The sequence below is a fragment of the Apium graveolens genome, chromosome 1 (genome assembly GCF_009905375.1).
Source record: "Apium graveolens cultivar Ventura chromosome 1, ASM990537v1, whole genome shotgun sequence".
Classification (NCBI taxonomy): Eukaryota; Viridiplantae; Streptophyta; class Magnoliopsida; order Apiales; family Apiaceae; genus Apium; species Apium graveolens.
This window is the reverse complement of record NC_133647.1, coordinates 9,861,075-9,887,305: the sequence shown is the minus strand read 5'-3', so window position 1 is coordinate 9,887,305 and position 26,231 is coordinate 9,861,075. Positions and strand designations below refer to the sequence as shown.

The window sequence follows — 26,231 nt, the reverse complement described above, 5'->3', positions numbered from 1 at the left end:
GTGGGCGATAGTCCGTTCATATATAAGGTCAAGTTTTCACACAAGAATATGCATGCATGCAGTAAGTATAATAAAGACATGAACTTAATGCCACAAAAGAAGGTAGGCAGTACAACTGTGATTTATATGTACGTGTATGTCAAATACAAGATAACTCAGAAAGGTGGCTGGTCTTTGTTCAAAGCCTAAAAATAAGGGGGCTACATTAATATAAATAGCTGGACAATGATGTAAGGCAAAAAATTCATTCAACAAGCAAGTGTGACCTATAAATACAACTTTTCTAGGTGTTAAATTGTATTGTAGTAAAAAGCACAGAAGTGTAGTAATTGAGGGAAAAAGAAACAGAGTCGTAGCTCTCTCTCTCTCCATGTATTAGAAATAAGTTGTAGCTTATTCTTATTATTAAATATAAACAAGAGTGTGTTTGGTTAGTTATAAAATTCTCCTACACATATATTGTGTGTTTTTTTTATTATTCAAATCAAGTTTTAATACTTGTGAAGTCCATTTCGTTTCCAACAACACCGACCTAATGATCTTATGTCATTGAGAAAGCTAAGTTTGTCGTTGGTACCGAGTTTTGTGAAAATTAATAGTATGACAAGTTCGTCCGGAAGATTTTCAAAATAACTATAAGCATGATTGTCACCTTGCTCTGCTGATCTTACCATCTTATTCATATTTCTGAAATATAAGTTTTGGTTGTTGAACTTTACGGCATGTGATATATATAGACATGAGTTTTTAATCCTACATTTAATATGATTTAAATCTAAATCAGCCCAATCCTGATTCAAGTATTTTCCTAAAAGAATTGGCATACCTAATCTTATTAAAATTCATATCAGTCAAATCCGAATTTTAATATTTTTCTAAAAGAATTGGGATACGGGAATTTTAATTTCTGAAATATAAGTTTTGGTTGTTGAAGTTCACCGTATGTAATATATAGTCATGAGTTTCTAATCCTACACCTAATCGGTCTAAATCAGCTTAATCCTGACTTAAGTATTTTCTTAAAAGAATTAGGATACCTAATCTGATTAAAATTCAAATCAATCGAATCCGGATTTAAATATTTTCCTAAAAGAATGGGAAAACAATAATTATATTTTGAATACAAATTATAAGTAAAATGCTAAAAAAAATAAGGAAAATGTTAAATTCATGGTTTTAATATTGAGAGCAAAACACTGAGTTACCTTTACATTAATTTTTACTTAAATTATTTATATATATATCCATGAATGGCATTTTAGTCTTTATACATGATTTTTGCTCCGAAAATTAAAAAATTGCTATGAATTTAACATTTTTCAAAAATAAACATGTAAAGGAAATTGAACAAAAACAAAACATGTTATGAAGATAAATCAGGCCCCAGTTATGCACCTATTTAATTTAAAAAAATATTTATCCTTGGTAGCAGCATTATTATTTGTTGGGTGTTTGACCACAAATGTTATTATTCGGAAGAAAATAGCCCCAATTATCATTTTCTTAAAAAATGCTCCAATTATCTCATGTTTTTTTAAAAAGGGAAAACGCAGTTGCCCACATTTTCAATACTTTTTTATTTTTTTTGGGTTTTTTTGTTTATCACCAAAACGCATTCTCAACTTTTGTTTTCAAGATAAACGTAAATAGAACAATGTTTTGCATATTTTTTTATTTTTGTTATTTTTTTATTCAAAATGCTATATAATGTTATATTTTGAAGTTTAAAATTTTATTTTAAGGAATATTTTATTCGTATGTTATTCATATATTTATAGATATATTAATATTTTTAAAATCCAAAATGTGAATCGGTGAAAACTAAAATATTAAAAACGGTTAATAAATAGAGTCTTGTTCCTAGAATTTAGGGCCTAAAAGTGCCTAAATCTTATATTAAATTGGGTGTAGGCCCTAAATCCTAAACTCTAAATTGGTGTATCTTTTATTAATTTATTTAATAATATCTCTAAAACTCAAAAGAAACTGTTGAACCGTAAATGTTAAAAATTGTCCAATTAGATGTGTTTTATTCAATTTTTTAATATTTCTAAACCTGTAAGAGAATTATTGAACCCTAAAAATTAAAAATTATTGACTTAGGATCCACACTTGAATTTTAAAAAATTATTTTAAATTTTAATATTTTTGAAACCCAATAAAAAAATATAAAAATATAAATTAAAAGTGAATGAATATGTATTTTTAAGTTGTGTTATATTATTAAAAACTAACATCAAACGTTGTTTAGAGTCACAAAATGTGATTTAAAGCTATGTACATAATACGTTAAGAAAGAAAGAAAAGAATGGGTTGAAAATGGGGCAATGAGGGTCATTTGTCTGAAAATAGTGATATCTGGGCCTCTTTTCAGATTTGTGACTATGATATGTGAGAATATTTTGTAATAATCTGATGTGTATTACCTATTATGCCCCTCTTATATTTGAGGGCATACCTAGTTGTAAGAGGTTGCCGTGCGGAATTGACAACATGGTGTAATACCATTAAAACTTGAGAACCAATTGAATTCGCTGGATTGAATCATTAACAGGCCGCTTAATTTGGATCATGAACTCACAATGTAACTTAGAGGCACCTTCAGGTCTGCAACGAACTCCGTGAAACACCACAGAACATCAAAATCTGTGAGTGGTAAATTCTTGCAGCAGAACAACAAAGGAGCTAATTCAGAAAAGTAAGTGAAGAAGGAATTTTAAAGTAGCAGCAGCCTAAGCAGTTCATTCAAAGGCTCAAAATTGCGGAACTGCTTATAAATCTCAATTTTATGACCTGTAATTTGCAGGAGCCATATAACTCTGATAGGTCATACACTACATCAGTGACCATGAGCATCTTTTATGTATGTATTACATATTAATCAGCTCTTAAGTAAAACTTTATTTAGTACAAAAATTCTATGTTAATTTTTAATCATATGATAAGGAAATATATACTCACTTCCTCTTTCTTTTTTTAATTTTACTAGACTTATAAGTCTTACAAATTAATTTTTATAAATTAAAAGTATAAACTTTAAAATGTATTACATATATTCTAAATCTTTTTAATTATATGATGTGTAATTTCCGTTCGGTGTTTTACGGTTAACAATATTCTTGTAGTTTGGTTCATTATTTTTTAGTCAATTTTCTGTTCTTAGTCATGCAAAAAAATTTAAACATAGACACATGGTACCAGAAATTTCATACAAATTACAACGCTTAATTTTAGTACTGTTCATAGTAGACTAGTTGTTTCGGGACAAATTTAGAAAGCAGTTTCAAGAATAATTTATTTGTTGTTGAGCTTGCAAGGCAAGTCTCAAAATAAAAAAACAATGATTAGTAGTACTATTGCAGTACATACATTACTGTTGCAAGTTAAGTGCGGCTTACCAGATGCAGATAATGAAATATGTATGCATCAGAGTTACAACTTCAGTGCAGCTTACTACCTGCAGACTGAGATTATCCATCTCCTATCGAGAATTTGAGATGCATAATCAATACGAGCTTGGTAGCTGACGCATACGAGATTGGTAGCTGATGCAGGTCAACATATTCAACTTGGAATATATAGATTTGCATTCTAAATTGTGTTAATTCAAATGATGGTTCCTCATCTATACAACTATCTAGCTATCAATGTTCAAATCATAGTGCTTCATTTATACAAGAATCAGACTTCAAATGATGGTGCTTCATCTATTGACGTATCAAATGCTCTGTATATAGTCCTGTCAACAATATTTCGATAAGGATCCTCCTTTCTTTTCTTAAGCAAATAAGCTATGTTGTCTTCTACCTCAGACTTTATCTGCAAGTACAACTCGTTTGCTGAATCTCGGTTTTTCAGCACAGTTTCCCGCCCTTTGGTTTCTATTGGCTTACCAAACAAAAAGTAAAAGCGTCCAGGAATCTTTGGTAGAAGGCCAGGAAAGTAAAGATCTTGATTTGCTATCTCGCCACCCATATCAGTCCTGCAAGAAAAAAGGATGTCCACAGAGTTACAAATAGGATGGTATTGACAATGTAGCACGATAGAGCACCAGTTGTTAAAAAAGAAAATAGGAGAAATACAACGTAATTCACCACTTACCTTAACCTTATACTCTCGTCGTTAGATTTTTTTATAAGGTCATTGATGACAGGAATTCTCATATAGTCATTATAATCGAGTACTAGCTGCAAATTGTACAATATAAAAGTGTTAGATAGCAAGAACAATTACAAATTACAAGAGACAAGCATCAACTAGTAAGAATAAGTTTTGTATTATGTTCCCCAAATTGAATGACTAAATTGTTGACGAACTATTAAGAGAGGATATCCAGACGCATTGCGCAGTTACATTTACAACATGTATGTATAGCATACTGGCTATAATCTTTATTATTACTAACATTTGCCAGTGTGTATAGAAGACTATCAGGGTCTTTTGTGGGTGACCAATTAAAAGAGACAAAGGCAGGTGCTTACTTCAGCTACGTCATCCTCTCCAACTACTCCAAATGGAACAATGGTTGTCCCAAATTTAGCTGCCATTCTTACAAATTCTGGTTGATCAGGCCAAAACAACTTATACTCCTCACCCTACAAAACACAGATGGCCAAAACAAGATTAATAATCGAACACAGAATGCGAATTTGCACAACTGTGAAATTAAATTCTATATATTTAATACATGATTTCAGTTGACTCTGAAAAATATAAAGTTGATTTTAGTCTACGTTGTATCAACGAAACACTAAGTTTGTTAGTCTAAGATTTCCACTCATATGAAGCTTTGGAAAATAGGATTCCGATTTCATGCACAAAGTTAATGGGGTTCTCTATAAAACAGCACAGTTATAATATCACTTACTTGAAGTATAAGGGTTGGAAATTCTAATTGATTCATTATAAACAAATCTCACAAAAGAGAATACAAACATCCCTGGAAGTAATTTCTATGTTCCACAAACAAAAAAAGAGAGCGGTTCAATTGACCTGTAAACGATTTTTTCCGATGGCGTCAGAACTGTCGGAACTTCAGTACGTGGAAAATCATATGCTCATATTAATTATTATAAAACAAGTTTGCACTACAAAAATAACAATTTGCATCAACTTTCAAATTGCTATTCTTTAAAACAAAAAAAAACAAACCAATTGAGACTTGTTTTTGTTTTGCAAAATGAAATATCTATACAGCAAAAAACAATTATAAGGAACAAGCATATTTTGTCAAACCTTGCGATGGAGAGCCTCACGTGCACCACCAGGATAAAGAAGACCATATGATTTTGACGAAAACAATTTGAATATGTTACTTGGTGTGACGGGCAATGCACCAAATACTTTCATCAAATCAAAGAAGGAAAATTCATTAGAGCTGCTTGCAGCCTGTTGCGTAAACAGTGCTGGGTGTGTTAGACCCCGGACTAAAACCTTCTTTTCCCTCAAGAATTCTAATGCAAGAGGAACAAGTTCTGTTCCCATCAGCATATGATAACCAACTAATAACACAGGGCCTTCACTTGGAACCCCAGCGAGGCCTCTCACAATTTTTCCATCTGGCATAGTTGAGAGCATTACTGGACTAACATAATAACGATATGACCTACATTTCATTAAATCCAGAATTTTATAATTAGCCACCACTGAAGAAAGAGAGCAATATTATAACATATTCGAAAGTAGAATTTTAGCGGTGGACCATTTCAATCAACATGTATATATCAACCAGTAAAGTTGAAGATTGATACATCATATACCTAGGAAGCAGTGGGGCTTGGTGTACCCAATCCACTCCTATATAGAGTACTTCAATACTTGTGCAATAACAAGCACCCCTGTATGGAGTACTTGGATACTCGCCCAATCACAAGCTTAATCAGAAATCATTTCAAAATTGGTTATTAACTAATTTAATGAAAGAAAACTATTAATATTAATTAGCCAGACAAAAAAATCGTTTTGATGTCTAGATTCACTCCTACAAAAATGACGACTCCAACTTTAATTCTTGTTTCCTAGATGATTAAGTTATGCATTTGATTCAGTTTGCATTAAGTTTTTAATTTTATTAATGGATTTTAGCATTCACCACATCAGATTTATATTTATGATTTATACATATGTTGTATCCTCCAAACTAGGGGTGTAAAGACGAACCGCTCAACTGCTCGCAACCGAATCGTATTTTACGGATAATCGTGAAACGCGGGTTGATTGCAGATTTAAATTTTAACAATCGGTTATTCGCGGTTTGGATGCGGTTTTAAATTTTTAAAAATTGCAAAATCACAACCGCAACCGCAAAACACGACATATTTATAATAAAATATATTTTCAAAAATATACTAGATATCATATAAATTAATAAATAAACATATTTATTTCTAAAACGTTATTCTTTAATATTTTAAGATTAATTGACTTTCGTTTATACTTAAGTTTATATTTTATTCGTACTGAAGTAGCTTCACCTTAGTTGCTAAGATGCAAAATTTGCAACTTAATTTTCATGTTTCTAATTTCTGCATACAGTGCTTATTTTATTATGTTCTTAGTATCCTTACTACGTACTGAACATTAGTTTGTATTTTATTTTAAATGTAAACTTATCAATTAACTTAAACTTAAATTTATTAATATTTCGAATTTATTTCTTTTGGCAAATTATTATTTATGTTATAATAAGTGGTTGAACCACAAACCGATCCGCAATAATCACAAATTCACAACCGCAATTGACGGGGTTACCGCAACCGCATTTAGATGACAATTTTCAAAAACCGCTCTTCGCGGCTTGGTTCGACTTTTACCCCAAAACCGATCCGATCTGAAAAGCGTACCCCCCTACTCCAAACCTAAATCCCATATTATCGTATTTACGGAAGTATACTCACTTCTTAGCCGTATACCCATGTTTAACAGAACTTGAAATTATTTAGTAACAGAAAAATCATAAGCATTCTAAATTTCTAATGAAGTTAAAAAAAATAGTAAATTCATTCATAATGCAAATTCTAAAATATTTACCCGTATGTTTCAACCGCCTTCTTATATTCTGACATGCTAGGAGGTATAAAATCCTTAATAAAATCATGTTTCCGTGAACGACGATATTTGCAGTTACCTTTGATAATAGTCAACAAATTGACATCATCTTCCTGCACAGAATAAATGAGATATATGAGATCATTTATATTTGTTACTCCAGTAATAACAAGAGAGGGAACATGTAAAAGAGAACATAAAGATTGCCTACCAATAAAACAGTATGTCCATTGTCTTTGAAGTAACAAATTTTGCAGTTCCTCAAGGAAGTTGAAAGCCTTTGTGCTTCATCTTTACTGGGAAGCATGTTATCATTGCCACTGAAGTATTGCAGCATAATTAGTTCTCAGTTACAATTTATCAACAGAACATGAGATTTTTTTATTCTCCTAATTCTCTCTGATATGTAAGGTTCATAACCATGAAATACTATGATAAAAGAAAACAGTAAACGTTTTTTTTCATTTTTGATTTCCATATTTTTCAATTACAATGAAATTCAGATATGAAACAGTAATCCGAGAAGCAACATGCAACACAATAACAAAAGAATATGTTTAAAACTGCATAAAAACCAGAAGCCCTCCAAATGCTCTAATTAACAAGTAATTTGATTTGGCATAAAAAACACAGACATGTACACTTCTGCTAACATGCACAAGATACAAAATCAACAAAAGATCTTAAGGATTCTATTTCTATCATCTTCTAGTATTCATAAATATAGATAAAAATAGGATTCTTAAACTCTTGTTTGCAACAGATAAGTGCTTGGCTATGGTGCAAAAAAAATTGGGAAAAAAAAGATTGTCAGTTTACTAGGCTTTGGGTATTCGACGTATGTTTCAGTTCATTTATCTTTGAATTTGTATCAATTTGATAAGTATGTTTAGCACCTTTGGTTCAGCCTTTTGGATACCACTGATTTCTTAATGTGGCTGATTTTGAGGAGACTAGGCGCTCAACTGGTATTGCACATTCCGCATTGATTATGAATCTAGAGGACTTGCAAAGTCGATAGACTTAAATCCTCAACCGCTTATTACAAAGAGTAAAGGGTAACTGCCAGGCTTGGTTTTGTCGATAGACAAGTTCCTTGCTAAGGAATTTTATGCCACAGTAAAAGGTTCTGACACAGAAAAATACTTGTGTACTTTTACGACCATCTAAACTGTATCTGTTTACTCTTTGTTATAGTTGTTGACCACAGTTTTCCTGCATGTTACATTTTTATGTAACTTAAGACTAAGGTGATCGGTAAAACCTAGGCAAGTTTTTCCTTGCTCGTCTGCTATTTTCAGGTGTATATTATCATTTAATTGCCCCTATATTTTGTTTCCTACTTGTTTGTAGCCATCGTACTACTAGCAAAATAATGTTGCTTATTCCCTAAGTTCAAAAAAAAGGATAAAGTTCATCATTCCTAGATCATGACCAGGGATTGATAACTTCAAAAAATAATTCATTGAGAATTCTCCATTTCCCCTCGACCATTCTCCATTTCTGAGTTTGATGACAATATTCGACCTACATAGACTCAGGAAGTGTCACCTACATCAACTAGAGCTTGAGGTACAAAGCATGATTAATTTATGTACTCCAGCTTGAGGTACAAGAGTAGAGATACTGAAGCTGTAGAGGTACATGTAAATGTAATGCCATGTAAAAAAATTTGTGTACTGTCTCTTAAGATTTGCTTCAATTACATTTTACACCTTCGACTGCAATTATTTTCTTGTTTCCCATATACAGGACTCATCTATTGTTTTACATACAATAATATAATATTACCTACAGGTAAGAAGACTGACACCTGTATATCAAAAGTGGAAACAGTCAAGAATCTACTTATCCTCGTACTTTAAATATGTCCCGTATATAGAGGACTTGCCAAATCATAGACCCTCATGACGACCAAACAGGCATTTTTTCCCTATTAATATACTGTAGGAAAAATTTGAAATGAATCTATTTCTGTAGCACAGTTGCATATGCTAGAAAGATCTTTTGTAGCAAAAATATGGTACTCCTTAAATACAAATTAAGCATATAGATGCATGCATGTGATAATAATTAAACATAAAACATAAGATATTCTATTTTCACACCATTATTATCAGCTTTCGAAAATAATGATAAAAATTGCTCGGCAATCAAATAACATAAAATTAGCAGTAAAGACCACAAATTAAAGAAAATGATGCAGCCTCCAAATATATATAGAGGTCAATCTTGGACCGTGAATACTTTGCCTTGTAAATGAGAGCTTGCCAGAACAAAAAAGTTAACAGAGATAAATTTAGGAATATATTGGCCCAAGTTCTGAAGAAATAACCTTGCAAGAATTAATACTTCAGCTGTTACGGCATGGAGACGTGAATTTGCGTAGGAAGCAGCCGACCTAAGAAGCTTCAACTTCCAAAGAAGAGTATCTTTTGGTATGATATCAGACATTGACTGTAAGGTAAAATGTAAAAGAGGTGAAAAAAGAAAGAATCACCTGTACAAAACAAAGATAGTTTCAAAAACTAGCAAGAATTTGACTTCATACTCAAATGACTTTAACATTCTTACACAGCACACTGGATACATAATAACACAAAAAAGGTTGTGCACGACTTGAATACGTGTCACACTAAAAGAAATATTTCTAGATCTAGTAAATTTTCCGCCCTTGCACTATGAATTTATTTTTAATATCGGAACTTCCAAAAAACATGAAAGTGGCCTAACATTTAAAGATTTGATGATTGATAGTAGTTCTTACGGACAGAAGTGGTAGCAAAGCAGTAAGGTTGGTGGACATTTTCTCAGTAATGATTGCACGAGGAAGTGACTTATCAATGTTGACCATTGCCATCTTCATAGGGTCACCTGCGTAATACAGTAAGATTTACTGGAAATGCATACAATTTTAAAATCCCAGTGTCACAAATATAAATTAGATAACTGTGTAAGTTTATTTTGTACACGCCAAAATATTGAAAGAGATCCATGGAATGAGTATATTTAAACTATTTAAGAACTCTATATTTACTGAATTCACACGAAACACACACCAGTCATGGATCATAGGATCAGTGCAAATATATGGAAGATTAGGATTTATTTAATCAGTTATTATTATAGCCAAGTTTTATTACGAATAGAAGTTTAGTAAAAGAACAAGCCCGAATCTAGCTGTTTGCAAATAATTTAAATTAACTCCCAACAAGAGAATATGACCAAATTTTTCAAGACTAGCTACATCCAAGCTGTAGTTGAAATAATTACAAACACTGAGAAAAATGAGAAGAGAGACTAGGATCAACACTTAATTGAAAGCAAAGAAGTCCATTTCTCACTACTTAAATACTTGCTTACCTCGATATGCAGAAGTGGAAGGAAAGAGAAGCCTCGGTGTACATAATATTTGGGGTTTATAGTTAATAAACTTAATCATATTCAAATTAAAGATAAGCATGACCTAAATATTTAAAACTATCATTTAAAATATTTTATATATTCTATGTAAAAAATTGCAACTGTTTTATCAACCTACAAATTACCCATAATGCCGCTAAGAAGATAAGGAACAGCTACTTGAAGTTCTTCAGGAAGCGCCTCCAACAGCGGAAATATAGGTTGCAACTGTGACCTGCCAAATGAAGTGGCTAAAATCGATAATATAAAAACAAGTAGTTAGTACATACTGACAGTAAGTCAAATATTATACAGATGTAACATCTTTTATATACTAAAGAGCATTTAGAAAATATTAAAGCTAACCTGGATTTGCTAATATTAACACCAAATCCAGGGTTGGATTGCGAGAAGCAACTGCTAGTGCTAGACTTCCACCAAAAGAATCTCCCACCAGATAAATTGGTTTATTTGGAGAGGCAGCATATTCACTCCTCAAAGAATATTCGACAAATGTCACCAAATCTTCATACAAAAATATTTATATCATTACGCATTCCACAAAATTAGTGATCATCAAGTATGAACTGTAAGTGTAGCCAAATTGTGAAGTAACAAGAGCATTGATAAACACACACACAAAAAATGTTTTTCACATGTATATCAATAGAGATAGCATAACAAAACAGAACTTACATAGAACTTGCAGCACATGTAAAAGATGTTTATACAATTCAGCAAAGGTTTTATCAGTTTATTCTCAGGAAATTATCTAAAAGAAGTAGATTTACAGAGTTAAGAGAGAACCCCGAAACTCGACAGACGATAATGTTAAACACAGCCAGACATTTTGGTGGTTGAATTCAAAACTGACTAATTAAATATTATTTAAGCACAAGAAAACAAAGAGCAGCTATCTATACTAGCTTCTTTTCTTTGCTAAACACTAGACTTGACGTATGGATGCACATACAATGCCCATATTCTTTAAGTGTAAAGACTCCGAACCATTCTTTATTACATCAATATCTAGACTTCTAGATATCTAGTAGTTACCGAGCACACATTAAATTAAAAGGAGTGATAACAAAACAAAAGCATCCAAAAACTGGATCATCTGGAATGGAACCGCCACTATAGTTGTAATGGTTGGCACCAATTACTCTCTTGTAAGTATTACACTGGCCACAGAATATTCAGAGTTCGGACACTTTGAAAAATCAGAATATAGGTATCAAGCCTCGGTCAGAATTTATCAAAGACTGAAGCCCGCAAAAGAAACGATGTGGAGCAAGTACTTAAAGGTTGTTAAGTGATTACCCGACAAATTATAAATAGCATTATCGATAACATTAAAAATATTTTTTCATTATATCTATGCAAATATTAGCTTATAGTCAATATTTAGAATTCTTTTTATGTACGATTGTACTCATTTCTCCAAGTTTTTTGATGTATATTTAGACAGTTGTAAATTGTAATCATCATTATTTGACATAGGTAAAATAAATTAATAATTAAAAATTGTTTGAACACAAGGCTAAGAGTGTTTATGCAGATTCTACCCAAAACAAGTCCATCTCCCTCCTTGCAACCATTTTGTACCCTTTCTCAGAATCATCCTAGATCAATTGGTACAAGAGCCTTTTTCGCTACCCAATCTTGAACTATTACGATAATTACATAATCCTATTTTTTTTACTTTTGTGCTACATCATACAAATTCTATTAAAACTTATATATATATATATATATATATATATATTCTACATATAAATCCATATCTTTAGTATAAACACTTATTATTAAAAATATACATAAATTATCTCGTCTACTTTTATGATGTTTTGCGTACCCAAAGTGAGAACCCATATCTAACATTATCATCATGTACATTCATGTTCGTGTAATTTACAATATTGTCAGGTCTAATAGTTCTTCTATGATTAAGTCACCAAATCACACCTTAGGGCTAGCGGTTATGTGTGATTAATCCACCCAACTTAAATGTTTATTATTCAATGTTAATTATTACTCCCTCCGTCCCTTTCAATTGTTTACATTTTTTAGAGAGTGTCTGACACGCATTTTAAGGTGCATATAAAGTATAGTTCTGTAATTATATTTTACAATTTTGTTTTTCTGAATAAAAATTAAAACATTCAACTTTTATTCAGAAAAAGAAAATTGTAAAAATAAGTTACATAACTATACTTTTTATGCACCTTAAAATGCGTGCCGGACACTTCCTCAGAAATGTAATCAATTGGAAGGGACTGAGGGAGTACATCATGAATCCTTCTTTTCCATTCTTAAGCTACATCCACAGGCTTCGCCAAAGGATGTCTCATGTCACTGGTCGCTAATTAATTAGTTAAGCAATCTCAACCAGTATGATAAATTAGCTCAATTAAACTTCATGTGACATGTCATGAATAATATTCAAGTTTGATATGTCACCACTAAATTCATTGTTTCTATGTTCATTTTACTTGTAAGTTACCTATTTAATGTTCATTATAATATTTGACCAATATATTGTGAACCAAGGAGTTATGAGCTTGTTACCTCACTAGATGATGATAAATTTATAAAAGCATTGTAAATGCAGTCAATTTCTAACATAGTAACACAAAACAAAATAACAAATTACATTGTTTCTTTGTGAATCAGTAAAAATATCATTTAGTTAACAACTCAAAAGAAAATAAGTATGCATTTAAGTCAAGAAAAATTAATACCTTCAAATGGTGTTTTGTCACGAACAGGAATATGCAAGCATCTAACTTCAAATGCTCTGTTTACAAAACATCTTGTATTAGGTTTGGAGTTAGACCACTTTCATCATCCAACACCTTTTGTAGCAGGAATGTGTTTGGATTATAATTGATGTTTACTAACAATAACATCCGTTATCAAGAACAGGCATCATCCAATATTTCATATTTCAACAAGAAAAAATTGGAGACATCAAGTCATAATGAATTAAGTTATTGGGTCCTTTAGGGAAGCAAAAAAGCTAGTCACTGAACTCCTATTGATTTTGATACTTAATATTCTCGAAGAGAAATGAGAAGCTACGTACTTTATTTTCCCTAGTTGCGTTAAAGCACAAGGTTATATGCCTTTTAAAGTGAGGGAAGAGACTAAGGTATTAGCACATATATTATATCATAATCTTAATAATAGGCATGATTTAAATTAAAAAGCAGATTTTTTTTATTCTAATCATCTAGGAATTAAGTACAGTTGGCTACCGAGCCTCAGCGTGTGTAATAACGAATAAGTACATATGGAATACATAATTTGATAGTGAAATCGATTTTTAAGTGACAATGTAAAAAATGGACATTCCAGCATTCTCTTTCTACAACGATACCTGCCTCAAAGTTTTTACAGAATAAATGTTCGTTGTTCAAATTTAATCCTTGTAACCCACGAAGTCAATACAACACCCTACTTATGCTTTATTAGACAAGTTTGGCATCATAAAATATGTGGACATCCCATATATATAAATCACAACATAGCCTATAAAAAATATTATGTTTGACAACTATAATACAATTGACAATACTCGTCATTATAGTTTTCGTAGAATTTTTAATGGTATTATGGCTACATTAAAAGGGATTGTACAACTCAAATAAGGTAATAACTTCTAATAACCTCCAATGACCAATATTATAAATGATAATGGTTTAAGCTTATTTTAAGGAATGAATTCTTTGTGAGCTATGAACACTCTTAATTAACTGACTGGACGATTTAGTTTCGTTAAGATAAAACTTTTTGATACATCCTGTAATAAAACTAAATGGATTATACAATAATATAAATTAAGAATCTTTCTTTCACTATAAGTATATTAATATAAGAATATTGATGGATTTACATTACCAAAATATTCTTCATTTGGCGACAGCCATACACATTGTATTATATACAGTGAGCATAAAGGTCGTCACTATTTTTGGTTGGCACATTTGTACTAAGATCAAGAGGTCTATGCTTGGAAACTAACTACTAATATAATAGTTGCTAACTACATAAAGAGGTCAGGTTTGCTAATTGGCAACTAAAAACAACATATTATTCATTCTTCACCCAGATAGCTCAATTATTTGACACTTAAAAACTACCAATACTGAGAAGACCATCTTTGGATAAATCTATTAGTATTAATTCAACTATAGTTTCTTAAAGTTAAAATATACATTTATTTTATAAAATACTAAAAAAAGTGTGCATCGCACTGGTTATAAGCTTGTTATACTATAATAACAATAGCTTAAGAAGACCATGTTTCTCCCAATATTTTAGGCTTTTGTATAGGTAACTCAACAATTTAATTAAGATTAGTAATACTTACAAAGATTATCTTTGCTAAAATAACTAGGGTGTACACTCACTTCTAAATGTTTAACCCAAAATGTTGTATTCAGATATTGAATAATTACATCTAATCATTTATAAGATTTGCTTGAATTACAAGAACTAACAACTGAATCAAGTTAAGATATAATAGCACCATCCTATTCAAACTTTTGGATAAGGATTTAGGTTAGAGTTCATCTAGTTTTAATAGCCACACAGCACATTCACAAAACACCCTCTTAACTTCTTCTTCTAAAAGGTACTCGGGGATTTTTGATAAGGTCATGGCCTCATGGTCTATTTCTTCAATAATACATTAATACCTACTGAGTACGATCAACTGCTATGATTACAGTCATACTTTACATATAACAAGAGAAATCAGAGCCCATATTGAGATTGACTTTCAAGTTCCAAGTAAATCATGGGTCACATTTATGTGTTATATCACATGGTTATGCTTTATGGTAAAAAGAAAGACTTAACTAGGAGAAACCCATTGCACTACTATGTCATAATTTGTGGCAAACAGGCTACTGTACTTAAGTACCCGGTACATACACAATCAGCATAAGCTCTTTGCGCTTAACAAGGAAAATTAAAACAAGATGTGCAATCAGCATTCTGTATACCTCTGCAATTTGTGTCAAGCTTTTGGCTGATCATTTGAATAAGCATTCTTTTCTTCTACAAGATACAACCTAATCACTCTGTAATGACATCTAAGCTCCAATGTAATACAGTCTTGTAGATATAAATCATCTGTTAATCGGGTCATTTAGAAACTGTTGATAATGTTGGTTGTATTACTTTTCTTATGAAGTACCACGGTGAAGTGCTGTCTATTGTACACTGCACTAAAGTCTTAACCGTTGCAGCATTAGAAATGCAGGATAGTGTGAAACCAGGACGCACTAGTAGGAGTTCAATCGTCCAAATAATGAAAAAGATAATCAAATTCATGAATGTAGTGAACAGATTGCAAATTAAATAAACAACCAATGTAACACTCGTCATGTAACCCTCCAATGATATCAAGCAAGTCAATGGAAACTTGTCTACCGAGTCATGAGTACTATATAAGGTCAATAAATGCATGATTCGATAAATAGAACTTCACATAAATATTTGAAAATTGACTCACTCTCCTAGAGCTTTGTGGTGTAATATGAGGCCCATCCCAAGGCCATCCATCCCTGCATGCATCAATAACACTATAAGCCAACAACATTAGAAACCCACATATCAAATATATCGTAAAACTACCATATACATGGACACACATTCAAATTGATAAAAACATACTTAAAATTAGTCAATAAACAATTAGAAAATCTGAACAAGTTACTTATACAAAATCAAACAATTAAGTACCCGGCAAAAACAAAAGAACAGGCGCATTCTCCATCGGTTCACCACATTCCACCGGACAAAACCACCTTGGCGGTCCACCATCCGGCTTAATAAACTCTTCAGCCAACTCAAGATAATCCTTCACAGTCCGATTCCCATACCCATCATCCCACAAAGGCTCCAACTTCTTCCGACCAATATCCTTCCCACTCTTACCATTCAAAACCACCCTACCATTCCCCTCACCAAAAACCTTACTCTTCTCTCCATTAACACCAACTCCATCAACTAAAACTGACTTCCCTTCACTAACACTACTAACTCGAACTCGAAACCGAGGTAATCTTTTCTCCAAATTAAACCCAAAACAAGGTGACCCCCTCAAATTCTTTACAACAGAAACCATGAATCCCTTAAACCCTACAAACCCTTCAAACCCTTAAACCCTTGTCCAAAATTATCAAATTTTCAAAAAATTATATCAACTTCTATGACAACAACAAGAGTACTTAAACTAAGACTAACCCTTTGATGTTAAGGAAAAAGTGGAACATGGGGTTACTTATTACAGACATTTTAAGTGAATTATTGTAGTGTTCCAACAGTTGATATAATGGAAAAAGACAGAAGTGAAAGTGACCAAAGCATTTGAACAAACATGTGGTATTAACAGGTTCACAAGTTATGTAATGGACTAAAAGTAAAAGCGTGGAAAAATCAAGAATGTGTAAAGATGAGAAATGTATATACATATATACCCGCGTGGAAATGAAACAACATGGTGTGTTTGCATTGTTCTTTCGCTTTTCTCCTGGACCACTAATTGTTTATCCCACCCTTATGGTAAAAAGATTAGCTTATGGGAAATATTTGTCAAAATCTGGAATTAGAACTAATATCTGTTCACTATAAAATTGGATATATTTTAATATTAATAAATATTTAAAATATTATTATGATTATATTTGTTAACAAATATATATTTATTATATCATGAATTTTATAATTATTCATATCTATATAAATAAAATATTTTAATTTTAATACATTGTTTTATGTATCCGATAAAGAAAAACATAGAAGGATTAATCGGAAATCGAATACTTAGGCCATCTTGTAGAAGATTAATCTGATTCTAAAATTAGAACATTGTACTTAACATGTCTGTGTTATTGTATATTGGAAATATTGTAATTATATGATTTTTAACATATATGATTAGATATTTTCACAATTTATTTATAGAAACAAATAAAAAAACTTTTTTGCAAAAGTTCATATTTTGCTTTGATAAGGTTATATTTATTCAATTATAAATATTTCCTTAATGTGTATGTCTTTTTTATTTAATTTAATTATATTTAATATCTTATAATTTTTTAGCAAATAATGATACAGTTATAAATTTTCAGAGAAATCGACTTACTAAAGAAAATTAACAACTTTTAATTATTTTATCTTTAAAGTTGAACTTGAAACTAATCAAAAATATTTGTTCTCATTTACTCAAAATGTTTGGTTTTTAACAGCTTTAAGTCCTTTAACTCCATTCACTTCGGTTAAAGACATACATACCTGATATCAATATATTTAGAAAATTGAAAGGTCCTAACAAAGAGAGTGATGTCTGATAACAAAAAACTGATCTATAATGCAGCAATCAGTTTTGCTTTTACCTGAGGTTAAAATATTGAGAAAAACAATGTATGCAGTTTTTCGATTTTTACAAGTAATGGAAAGCAAAAGCTACAAAAGGCCTTCTCTAGAAAGTCAATAAGACATCACTAAGATGTTATGCAAGTAGAAACACTTGAATCAGAATCTAAAATTATCTGTAACTTGAATTTTTGAGCTGCAGCTGGAAATCTCAAAAGCAGGGCAAGTTTCCATCTGACTGTGAAATGTTGCATGTCGAATAAAAAGCAGCTGCAGCAGCCCTCACTGCTAGAACTCTGTCGTAGTCATTAGAATTATCTATCCTGCATAAACACGATTAGATAGTGAGATTACAATTTTTAATTGTCACTTATAACATGTTGTATGTACAAGAAAGATATTCTACATTGCTATTATTATGATCTGTGACAAGCTTGGCAGTTATCTAGTTGTTTAGAACTGTGTCATTTTAGCACGCAAGTGTAGTAAACCATGTGTTGCTCATGCGTGTCAGATGTGTAAAACATGAGTGTGACCCTTATAGATTTAGAAAGAACAAGAAAGAAAGAAAGAAAGAAAGAAAGAAAGAATGGTAACACATAATAACATGGTTAACTACTCAAAATGGAAAATCGTGTTTCACTTGTGAATCCATTTTAAAAGGCATTGAGTGGGATGAGCCAGCTTCTTCGGATTTGCCATTTTGTGATTTAAACCATGTGTGTGTGTTATTATGGTTATTTTGCTTTACAAAGATGAGAGAATGTCGCTATTCACATTTTTCTTGCAAGCCTTAGATGCAATTAATACAATAGATTGTTCCTTCAAAGAATATTGAAATTTACCTGTATTCTGTGTCCGATGTCCCTAGTTGCTGCACACCAGGTTTTCCAGTACATTGTGAAAGGCCACAGTCACACTGCTTCTGCATCTCCTTTACTTGGTTTAACCAATTTTCCTAAATTATAATAATGTAGAAAGCATACAAGTTAGGTTCTCCATTCTTGAGAAGAAGTTAAAGGATGTGTGAACTACCAGGTAACAGTAGTTAATTTTCAAGAAATCAACTGTAGTAATTAGACATTGTGTGTATATAGGCAGAATATACTGCAGGCCAACCAAAAGAAGTGCTCGAAAAGCAAATAAGACTTAAAGGAAATAATTTTAGACTTAGAACACAAACATGTGTCAAATGAATAGGCCAAGGATGAAAAATCAAGCATCAGAAGCCAATGATCCCATGTCTTTTTGCTTAGATTTTAACAATTGTAAGTTTCGTATTAAAATGAAATACACAAAACAAAAGATTTACAAGAACTGCTAGGATGAAGTTGGTCCATACATTTTGATTCACCGCCAGATCACAAGTTATAACAACCTTACTCATGACGCTTAGTAGATACATTACATTAATGGTACCCAAGTTACATATTTGCCTGTTTCTGATAACTTTGCTGGTTGACTTGGGATTAATCTGAACAGGTCATTGAAAACAAATATGTACTTGAATTTACAGAGACGGAATAATTTCCAAACGACTTACCAGTTGTCTCTCTTCATCGGAAAGTGCATTTTCCATCTGATTAAATAGTGTGCTCCATCTAGCATTGTGCAGGGCCTGCAGGCTTCCTGTTGCATTTACTGAAGAACTAGGGGCGGAATTCTTTGTAGTGTAAGGATCATTCTGCTGATTATGAGAAAATTCTCTAGATATAAGAAGAGGCAGATCCGTTTGAATAACAGATCGAACTCTTTTCTTACTACGTCTTAATGCTGCAAGATTATTAGAGCACATCAGACAATTTTGACAAGATAACTGTCTACCCTTAATAAAATACAAGTGTTTTATGCTGAGCATACCTCCAAGGCGACCATTGATGTCATGTTGAAGAAGCTCTAACCACTGAGACGCTACATTAGCAGCTGTGGATCCAAAAAAAATTGTCAGCTTACAATCTAACCTTTACCACATGCGAAGTACAAATAGGGCAAGGTATCTCTTAACTTTCATAGAAGTTGTGTATTGGTCAATCTATATTAAAATGATGGAAAAATATTGGTTATCGAAGAGATAACCGATCTGATGCTTCTCAATAGTCATTGATAGTTTGATAGATCTAAACTTTGTGGAAGTGGTCTTTTTATTTTCAACGCGAAGCATAATTGTGGAATCAATTATATAATGCTTCTACTGCTCAACTTCATAGTTAAGTGCCTCCATTTTCCATTGATTGTCCACATGTTAACTTCACGACACTTCTATACTGTTTACTTTATTATAAGTTTTGATGTCAAACTGTAAAAAAAACTAATTACAATAATTTGACTATATTCATTCAGGCATCAAGCAACATAAACCTAGTACGGATATATACAAAATAAAAGGGTTACATGGTATACACAAACCTTTGAAAGATAAAGTAGACATGCTTGATAAGTCTGTTGATTCTTCATCACACAGAGCACTTGTATTCTGCAACAAATTAGTAGCAGATGATAAAACTGTAGGGAAAGTTTATATTGTGATAATTTAGACTGAAACATGAGTAAGAATTAGTTCAATCAGAGATGTCGTTCAGTACCATGCTTAAGGCATTGTAGTCTTGTACTGCCCAGTGACTTGTCTGTCTGATTGTTGATGCATTATTTAGCAAACCATTTTCTTGACAAAGATTATGATCTTCTATTTCTAAAATGTTCAGGTTTCTGCTGTCATCACTTGATTCAATTCTTTCTGTCTTCGTTCGGATTTTCTCTACGTTGTTTACATTATGGAAACTGTCACGTTTTTCAGACCTTACTAGAGCCTCTATTATAGAATGAACCTGCTTACTGTTTCTTACATGGTTAATAATCCCAGGGTTTAATCCATTGAGCAGTCCACTAGGAGCAGCAATCGTTGCGAACCTATCAACCTGTTCCCTCCTGGCAATTTCCATCTTTTTCTTGAGCACGTCAGCTTTAGATTTCCTACCACGTCGTTTTGGAATTGGTATTCCTCCATGAGAAGATGACATGAAACCATTTTGCTTCATCTCTCTCCATACCCTCGTGGGATTTTTATCCTCCAATGGACTACACGTGCTCCCACACTCCAAATCATCTCTCAGTTTTAACTGCTCGATATGTTTATCAGGACAGACTGGATCATGGTTATCAGAACTTGAAACAACCTCCACATTTAGATCAAAGCCAAAGCCTTTTGACTTTTCAATTTTCCTATCAGAATTTGAGGTCAGATTATTCTTGTCATCATCACATTCTACATTACTACCACTAGTCAAATCAACTGAGGCATTAAGATCAAGTGCTGCACAGTCAGCACGCTTCTTCCTTTCTACCAATTGAGTAACATCAGAATTAATGGTTATTGTTTCTCTATTAACTCGAAACATTTCTTTCTGAGCAGCATAGTAGCTATCAGCAGCATGTCCATTCATCCAAAATTTCGTATAATGGGGGACAATCCCTGTTGCATTTATTGCAAACCATGATAATCACATAAAAACTAATATCACTAATTCAGCAGATAAACCACATGTCCTAAACACTGAATCACAGTCCAGAAGAAATATTTGGTTAGGAAAAAATTACACTTTCATTATAACTAAGAAAATTGTTCATAAACAAAATGAACCCTCATATGATCGAATCGGATAACTTGTTGTAAGCAAGGTGTGTGAGGCTAAAAGCCTAAAACCCAACACAGATATCTACATAATTATGATTCTTATAAAGCACTGAAACCTTAAGACAAATAATTATTTTTCATCGAATTACATTTTATACCCATTCCAACGTCTACAAACACGACTCAAAACCCGAAATTGCCACGTCCGGATGTAAATTACTTGTCAAATTCCTAATCATCAAACATCAAAACATACCAAACATGACTGCACAATTAACAACACATTTCAACAGTTCAACCTTACCAAAAAACTAAAAAATTATAAAGCAATTACCTTTACTTTCGGAACTAAACACAGAATCAAGATCATTCACTTTGAGTCTTTTATGTCCAAGATCCAATCTTTCTCCATCACCAACAAAACCCATCTTCAAAAACCACCAAAACAATTCAAAACCCAAAGATATTTACAAAAATCAAGAAAATAAATGCATTAAAAATAAAAATGGTCAATTAAAAAACAATTATCCTAAAATAAAAAAAGCCCAAACCTTTGATTCAGATCCTGATAACACAAAAGATTTGTCTGAATTACAGTCCATTTCTTACAAAGATCAATTCACATTGTTGTTAGCTCTGACCCCTTTTAATAAATTTTGAAACTTTACATATATTTGTATAAAATATAAGCAAGAAGTATGAATGAGAGGGAAATAGAGTGGTTGAGGGATGCAAATGTGTGTGTATATAATGTATACTTACACATTTTTTTGAATTTGAATTCAAATGAGGAAGAGCGGGCCTAGCAGCTGATGATGTGTTTTCTGGGAAATAAAGAATCACATGCAGATGCTAGTAAATAATAATTTAATCATTATTTTTCTAAAATTAAGAACTTAATTTCTTATTAATAAGAGTATAATTTTACTTGTAAAGAAAAAAGTAGTATGTATTATATTTTAAATGAATTATCGAAATAATTGAACTTTTTATTTAAGATTTTTAACTTTAAAGTTTCATCTTTTAAAAAAAATTAGAAGTTTCATTAAATTTAATTTTCAAAAAACACATGCAAAATGCATAAAATAATAAAATAACTATTTTAATAAATTTGATAAATATAGCCCTTCTTGAAAAAGTAGCTAGTTTTAACCGTCTGCATTAGGGGTGATCACCAAACCGCACAAACCGCCCGCACCGCCCCATATACCGCACCGCAAAATGCGGTTTTTAATATTTTGTGATGCGGTTGAGGTTTAAATTTTTGACAAACTGCGCGGTGCGATGCGGTGCGGTTTGCGGTTTGACATTTTAACAATGCGGTTCAAACCGCACCGCACCGTATCGCAATTTTATATACATATAAATTTATTCATAATTTATAAAATCTATATAATATATATATATATATATATATATTATAGATTCATTTCTTATTTACTATTGTTTTGTGTCATAAATATTAGCTTACATATTACAAATTACCGATATATTTTTATTTTTAATCAAAAATATATATTTTTTAGATTTCTTCTTAGCTAAATTATTATTATATTTGTATTTAAATATTAATATTTTTGATTAATTAAACCGCACAAACCGCACCGCACCGCACCACGCCGAACCGCATTTTCGTGGTGTGGTTTATGCGATTTTTGAGGTTACGCGGTGCGGGTGCGGTTTGAAAATTTGATCAAACCGCACTTGCGGTTTGGTTTGCGGTTTGAGCAAAAAACCACACTGCCCGCACCGCGATCACCCCTAGTCAGCATATTTTACTGTTGATTGGATATCCCAATTTATATAGGATACTCATGACCAGTTGAGTGTTTCATATGTGTACAGTTGGATATCTCATTTTGACCATTTTTTAAACAAAACCCCGTGAATATGTAGGACCTTTAATTCTATTATATTATATAATCAGAGATTGTGAAGTTTTATTTCAAAAATATAAAATTTGATGCTAATATAGGATAATAACTGTATTTGAATATAATATAAAGTTTAATAAAAAAATTGAAAAAGGATGATTTTAAATTTGATTATATTAAGAAATAATTTTGGATATGTGTAATTCTACTACAGAACCAAATTAAACTAATAACTTTCAATGATTTTTTTTATAAAAAAAATGTGTAACTTCGATTTTTAATTTAGTGATTAAAATTTGTAACTTAATATGATAAAAAAATGAAATAAATTTATATTTTTTAAATGATGGTTCTTTACAGAACTCTATATAAGGGAGCACTACATGAATTGTCACTCATCTCATATATATTGGATACTGATAGTTAGGTATCCAAAGGCTATCGAATACCCTGATGTAGAAGAAAGTGAAAACGCTAAACCTCAGAAAGAAGAACAACATCAAGAACAGAACCAAGATCAAGAGCAGAATCAAAATCAGAATCCTCCTCCAAATGCTAATGACCCAATTACTGCTCTTGTACTTGCATTTCTATAATAACATACTCAAAACCTCCGCCTGAACCTAGAAGACCACAAGTAGAACAAACTCAATCTACTGTGTCATTCAAATCTTTCAAGTCTCTGAATCCTCCCGAGTTTAAAGGGATCAGTGACCCTATTGGAGCTAGAGTTTGTCTTAGAGAGATTGAGAAGACTTTCAAAATCGTAGAGATAGAGGAAAACAAGAAAATCATATTTGTTGCTTTTATGTTAAAGGGTGAAGCCAACTATTGGTGGGAAGCAAAGAGAGCTATTGAGGGCAGTGAAAGATTCACTGCTTTGTTTCCATAAAAGCACTTCCGGAAGCATCTAGAACATCAGATGGAGCTGAAATTCTTGGAATTGAAACAAGGAAACATGCTTGTTGCGGAGTATGAGAATAAATTTTCTGAACACTCCAGGTTTCTACCATATCACATCGACATTGAGGAAAAGAGAACTAGGCATTTTCAGCAAGGATTGCGGTCATAGATCCAGAATTAAGTGGCGGTACTTGAGATTACTAATTATGCGACTTTTGTGCACAAGGCATCTATTGTGGAAAGTGGAAATGATTTGTATCCTAAGGACAAGAGTGGGGCCAAGAGGAAGTTTCAGAATAAAAGCGGAAGATAAGAAGCTTAATGGAAACAAGGGAAATAATCCGTTTGTGAAAAGAGAAGATCAAAGGATTGATAACCGAAGGTTTGAGGACAACCGAAGCAATGAGACTAGATTACGAGCTCCTCAGAAGACAAATTTGATTCAGGAAAGACCTTTTTTACCTGATTACAAAACTTGTGGATGAAAACATGTTGGACAGTGTTGTCAATGAGGTATTCCTTATTTTGTGTGTGGAAAGAAGGGACATTACGCGTCTAGCTATAAGGAAAAGGTTATCAGTTGTCATAACTGCGGGAAGAAAGGTCACTATGCTCGCGAATGCCGCCAGCCACCTAAGAAAATCTCAATGGCTAGGCTCATGGCCCCTCAAGCTCAAAACAAATAACTTGGGCAACAACAACACCCATAACAAGCCTACTACATCCACTTTCAACCTGACTCTTAAAGATGCTTTCACTGATAATGATGCGATCGCGGGTACATCTCTGGAAAATTCACACTCTAATTACTAGCTACTACTTGGTTTATATAACACCAAGTTTACAAGTGAAGACAAAACTGTAGAATACAATTAAAAGATTCTTCACATGTTTCTTCTTTATTTCTCTATCCAATGCAATTTAGGTTTAGTTGTGAATCTTTGAATACTTCCTTGTTTGCACCAGAATGGAAATGCTGCTTTTTATTGATTCCCCTTAGAGGCTGCCACATTCCAGTTTGTCTCTGTCAACCCATGTGCCTCAGTCAGCTTATGAATTGTCACTATCAACTACTATTGAACTTAGCATCCGTTGAAGCTTTTATTCGTTGATGGTTTTATCCGTTGAAGCATTAGCAGTTGAAGCTTTTATCCGTTGATGCACTCATTCGTTGATGGATGTTATCCGTTGAAGCTTTAGAGACATCCGTTGAAGCTTTGTTTCTCATCCGTTGAAGGCCTTTAATATCAGTTGATACTACTTCACTTATACAAAATTACAAGGCATGAAATATTTACAATTAGCCCTCCTATTTGCATATCCACTAGAAGTCAACATGACTTATAATTTCCCACAACATCTAAGAATTACAACTTAAGTACAGAGAATGAATGTGCTACAATACTAAACTTATTTCTAAGTAAAGCTACTCCTTCAACGGATAGCCAGAATGGTCTTATCCGTTGAGGCTACAAACACCAGATTTCTACTTATGTGTTTTGTTGAACTTATCATCAAACTAATACACATATTCCTAACAATCTCCCCCTATTTATGTCTACTAGAACTGTAGGCATAAATTTGGGTTTAACTTGATGATAACAAAACACTTAATTAACATATGAACTGAAATAAAGTAGAAATTCAAAAGTGCTGCAAAAGTTTATATACTAAGATAGAATTGAAGAATTACATTGTTTCCAAAGGTGCTCCTTTAGCCTGAGCAGATTAATTCCTTTTCCTTTGATCCCTTGTTTTCTTCCCTAGCCTCCTGTCATTCTCCTCTATTTGGAGTTGGAGTTGTCTGTAGAGTTCAGCTTCATCTTCTTCATTGATGTCCAACTTAGATTGCATATCCTTGAGAGTTTCATTACTGGCAATCATGAGCTGATCTTCAAGTCTGAAAATTCTTCTGACTCCTTTATTGTCTCTGAACTCCATCAACCAATGAGGTGATTTATGAACTGTAACTCCATACTCTGGGATGA

At 32.3% G+C, this 26,231-nt stretch overlaps 2 protein-coding genes across 2 annotated transcripts; both read right to left on the bottom strand.

Annotated features, from left to right (window-relative positions):
* Positions 1 to 3,561: 3,561 nt before the first annotated feature.
* On the bottom strand, positions 3,562 to 16,831 carry LOC141660651 (phytyl ester synthase 1, chloroplastic). The gene is made up of 13 exons (XM_074467640.1): positions 16,201 to 16,831; positions 15,971 to 16,022; positions 13,191 to 13,246; positions 10,816 to 10,974; positions 10,596 to 10,700; positions 9,815 to 9,921; positions 9,383 to 9,504; positions 7,259 to 7,367; positions 7,030 to 7,160; positions 5,236 to 5,605; positions 4,482 to 4,595; positions 4,102 to 4,187; positions 3,562 to 3,982 (listed from the first exon to the last, which is right to left on the bottom strand). The coding sequence occupies exons 1-13, from the start codon at positions 16,583 to 16,585 to the stop codon at positions 3,682 to 3,684; spliced, it is 2,097 nt and encodes a 698-aa protein (XP_074323741.1). The 5' UTR covers positions 16,586 to 16,831; the 3' UTR covers positions 3,562 to 3,681.
* Positions 16,832 to 17,821: 990 nt separating this feature from the next.
* LOC141660645 (uncharacterized) lies at positions 17,822 to 22,197 on the bottom strand. Its single transcript, XM_074467634.1, has 8 exons — positions 22,018 to 22,197; positions 21,801 to 21,894; positions 20,418 to 21,304; positions 20,242 to 20,308; positions 19,696 to 19,758; positions 19,379 to 19,608; positions 18,681 to 18,793; positions 17,822 to 18,158 (listed from the first exon to the last, which is right to left on the bottom strand). The coding sequence occupies exons 1-8, from the start codon at positions 22,066 to 22,068 to the stop codon at positions 18,047 to 18,049; spliced, it is 1,617 nt and encodes a 538-aa protein (XP_074323735.1). The 5' UTR covers positions 22,069 to 22,197; the 3' UTR covers positions 17,822 to 18,046.
* Positions 22,198 to 26,231: the final 4,034 nt, after the last annotated feature.

Bases quoted from the DNA above. Each gene is read 5' to 3' on its own strand.
- LOC141660651 (XM_074467640.1), bottom strand. From the start codon at position 16,585: ATGGTTTCTGTTGTAAAGAATTTGAGGGGGTCACCTTGTTTTGGGTTT. The intron at 5,606-7,029 runs GTAAATATTTTA...AATGAAATGTAG, and splicing joins AAGGCGGTTGAAACATACGG to GTCATATCGTTATTATGTTA. The intron at 4,596-5,235 runs GTTTGACAAAAT...TGTGTTTTGTAG, and splicing joins GTGAGGCTCTCCATCGCAAG to GGTGAGGAGTATAAGTTGTT.
- LOC141660645 (XM_074467634.1), bottom strand. From the start codon at position 22,068: ATGGACTGTAATTCAGACAAATCTTTTGTGTTATCAGGATCTGAATCA. The intron at 21,895-22,017 runs GTTTGGGCTTTT...TGGTTTTTGAAG, and splicing joins TATCAGGATCTGAATCAAAG to ATGGGTTTTGTTGGTGATGG. The intron at 19,609-19,695 runs GTATGCTCAGCA...ATAATCTTGCAG, and splicing joins CATCAATGGTCGCCTTGGAG to CATTAAGACGTAGTAAGAAA.